Genomic DNA, 3,372 nt, shown 5'->3' on the forward strand with positions numbered 1-3,372 from the left:
TTGTCTGCCTTGCCGGCCGCTGCCCCGGGGCGGGCGTGCTAAGTCCCGCGTGTACTGCAGGCACCCGCGTGTACAGCCCCCCGGAGTGGATCCGCTACCACCGCCACCACGGGCGCTCGGCCACCGTGTGGTCCCTGGGTGTGCTGCTCTACGACATGGTGTGCGGGGACATTCCTTTCGAGCAGGACGAGGAGATTCTCCGGGGCCGCCTCTTCTTCCGAAGGAGGGTCTCCCCAGGTGTGTGGGGGCGCTGGGCCGGCCGCGGGGGTGGGGGGCGCGGCAGGCCTCATGCTGATGCTCTTCTCCTCCTCAGAGTGCCAGCAGCTCATTCAGTGGTGTCTGTCTCTGCGGCCCTCGGAGCGGCCCTCGCTGGACCAGATCTCTGCCCACCCCTGGATGCTGGGGGCCGAGGGGGGCACCCCAGAGAGCTGCGACCTGCGGCTCTGTGCCCTGGATACCGACGACGGGGCCAGCACCACCTCCAGCAGTGAGAGCTTGTGAGCAGGGCCTGCCCTGACCAGGCTATCTGCTCCTTTTCGAAAGCAGTGATCTCTGACCCCTGGTGACCTTTGCCTTTGGCACCAACCCGTTTCCTTTGCTTTGAGTGCCTTTTCGAACGCTGCTCTCACGGGACTTGGTTTTCTCAAGCTCTGTCTGTCCAAAGACACTCCGGACCAAGCCAGGTCCTACCTGCCCACCACCGGCGCTTGACCCGAGACCGTCCCTCTCCTGGGCCACTCCAGAGCGGGTCCTGAGCGCCCGGGCGCTTCCGCGTCTGACGTGTTGGACCAGGAGCGCTCCTGAGTCCTGTGGCCTCATCTCACCTGGGCACAGGGCCCCTCGTGACCCTCCCCCTCCCCCCAACGTCTCGGTGTTCGTCTGGGCGCGACTGTGCACAAGCAATGCAGCGTTCAGGCCTTGCCGCCCGCCCACCCGATGCGCGTGCGCGTGCAGGCGTCTTATTTATGGTGTGACCCCGAGGAGGGCTATTTATTGTTTAATTTATTTGTTAAGGTTCCTCCCTCCCAGCAGCCCTACCTCCTTAAGGCCTGTGGGCGGAGGAGAGGGGTGGCTGTGCGGGTGGACCCCAGGCCCCAGTCCTTCCTGTGTCTGTCAGAAGGTGGGCTGGTACAGCGGCTAATTTAAGGGGCATGGGTGACCCTGCCACCTCGAAGCCCTGCGCCTAGGTGGTGGGTTTTAAATTATTGACATTGTACAGTCTGCTTGTTGGCTCTGGAGGTTGGGGGTGGGGGGCAGAGTCTCAAGCCTTTAATTTATTTCAGCAGCTGTGTGTGTGTGATCCCGGTGTGCGTAGGCACTGTGGATGGGGGCTTCTTTCAGTTCAAAAGTGGGATGTCTGGAAATCATATTTTTTTATACAGGTATTTCAATTAAATTGTTTTGTATTAAACAGATGTTTTGTGTTTTCTGGGCTAGTCTAGGGTAAGAGGGGAAGAGGTTTGGGGAGAAGGGGCCTCTAGTCCCTGCGTAACACCCTTCACTTTTTTCCTGGAGAAGGCGGCAGGGTGAGGGGCTCAGGTGCTTACCTCCCAGCGTTGGCCTCCCTGCCACCCCCTTTCTCTGACCTGCTGCGTCCTGGGGAATGGGTAACATGCTGTGCCCTCAGGGCCCCTGAGAGAGGAGCTGGGTCTGGGTGGCGGGAGGGTCATTGCCAGCCCTAATCTGGAGCCTTGTCTGGCAGTGGGCCCCAGAGGCTGGAAGGGGTTCTGAAGGATGGGTAAAAGTTTGCCAAGAGATGGAGACTTCCGAATGCAGAGAATGCAGGTGGCCGTAGTTGGGTCTTGGCCTGACAGGTGCAGGGTGAGGTGGTGGGCGGGAGCCGTGGCCAAGTCCAGGTGGGAATGTGTGCACGAGAGTGTGGGGCCAGGGGGGCTGTGGACGGTCTGGCATTCCCTGCCCCGTGCCCCCTCCATGAGAATCCTCTGACGGGGTAGTGAGTGGGGCACCAGGGGGACAGTAAGGAAGCCGTCCAGACAGGCCAGTGGCGCCAGGCACACGGCCCGGAGCCCAGAGCGCAGGCCTGGGTGTCCAGCTCACAGGCCTGCTGGAAGGTCCTGGGAACAGACCTGGGCCGGAAGCGTTCAAGGGTCAAAGGTTAGAGCAGAAGTGAGAGGTTGTAGAAAGTGAAGCTGGAAAACCTTTCTGGTGGGCAGGGGTGGGGGCTCCTGGCTGGGCCATTCAGGGACTCAGCGGCTTTTCGTGGCATGTGTGGGGCCGGGGGTCTACCCAGGGGCTGCTCCTGAGGCCAGGCATCCTGGGGGGCCAGCCACCCAATGTGGGTGGGTGCCCTGGAGACTGCCCACATCCTCCCAAGCCCCTCCCAGGAACAGGACACTCAGGGTGGAGGACAGGCACCCCCACTCTGGTGACAGTGACCCCGTGTCACCATGTTCCTGGTCTCCACTTGCAGCGGAGGGTGCTGGGCTGGTCTTGGGCACCCCATCCATTTACACCCCATGCTCCATTAGTCCATCTGCCGGGCATGGGGCCCAGTCCAGCCATGGGGAGTGCGAGGCACCCCCCCATCTAGTCTTCAGGTGCTGTAGCCAGCTGAGAAGGCAAAGAGGCTCCCAGAATCAGGGGCCCACTTGCCAGGCCGGCCTGTGCCCCTGGCGTGTGCAGGTCCCCTGTAGGGGTGGGGTTTGTCCTACTGGTCAGAACTAGGCCTGTCTGTCGGGCCTGGGACGGGGGGCAGGGAGAAGGGGCTCCTCTGACCCAGGGCCTCTGGGGACCAGGACGAGGCTGTTCCTGTGGGCAGGGCCCCCAGCCCCCCTTGAGGCTGCTGGCACCGTGGGTGGTGTGCACAGCCTGGGGCTGGAGCAGTGGGGATAGGATGCCTGAAGAGCGCAGAGGGCAGGACCCCACCCCTGCCCGGCCCCCCAGGCTGCCAGCTCTTGGGCTTCTCCCTGCGGCCCTGCTCCAGAGGCTGCCCTGTCCAGAGGCTCTGCTCCACCAGGCTGGTCCCCCATCTCCACTCGGCTTTAACATCTCAGCCAGTTTAGTACTCGGCCTCCCTTAGAACCACCTGCTCACAGCTCGCCCTCGGGGGCTTCCCTTGGGAAGCATGGAAGCCCAGCATGCCATGCCCCCACCCACCCCCGGTGGGCGCTGGCTCAGCTTCCAGGGGCGAGTCCGGACGGCAGGTCGAAACCCACCCACCGCAGCTGGCCGGGCCTCACTAAGTTTCTTTCCTCCACCGCAGCCCCTGAAACGAAACCTTGGCGTGGCTTTGGTGCCCCAGCTTCTTAGAAAAGGGAAGTGGTCCCAGGCAGGCCCTCTGGGCGTCCAGACCCTGGCCAGTGGAACCCCCATGCTGCAGAAAGCGCAGAAGGAAACTCGAAGGGAGAGGCT

The 3,372-nt window shown here is 62.8% G+C and overlaps 1 protein-coding gene across 1 annotated transcript; it reads left to right on the forward strand.

Annotated features, from left to right (window-relative positions):
* Nucleotides 1-5: 5 nt before the first annotated feature.
* LOC105002629 (serine/threonine-protein kinase pim-3-like) lies at nucleotides 6-1,411 on the forward strand (the record flags this gene model as incomplete). Its single annotated transcript, XM_010859374.1, has 2 exons — nucleotides 6-237; nucleotides 314-1,411. Coding segments are annotated over 2 exons (420 nt in total), but the record flags the coding sequence as incomplete, so codon positions are not given.
* Between the last annotated feature and the right edge of the window lie 1,961 nt (nucleotides 1,412-3,372).

This window comes from Bison bison, unplaced genomic scaffold (genome assembly GCF_000754665.1).
Source record: "Bison bison bison isolate TAMUID 2011002044 unplaced genomic scaffold, Bison_UMD1.0 scf7180017856351, whole genome shotgun sequence".
NCBI lineage: Eukaryota > Metazoa > Chordata > Mammalia > Artiodactyla > Bovidae > Bison > Bison bison.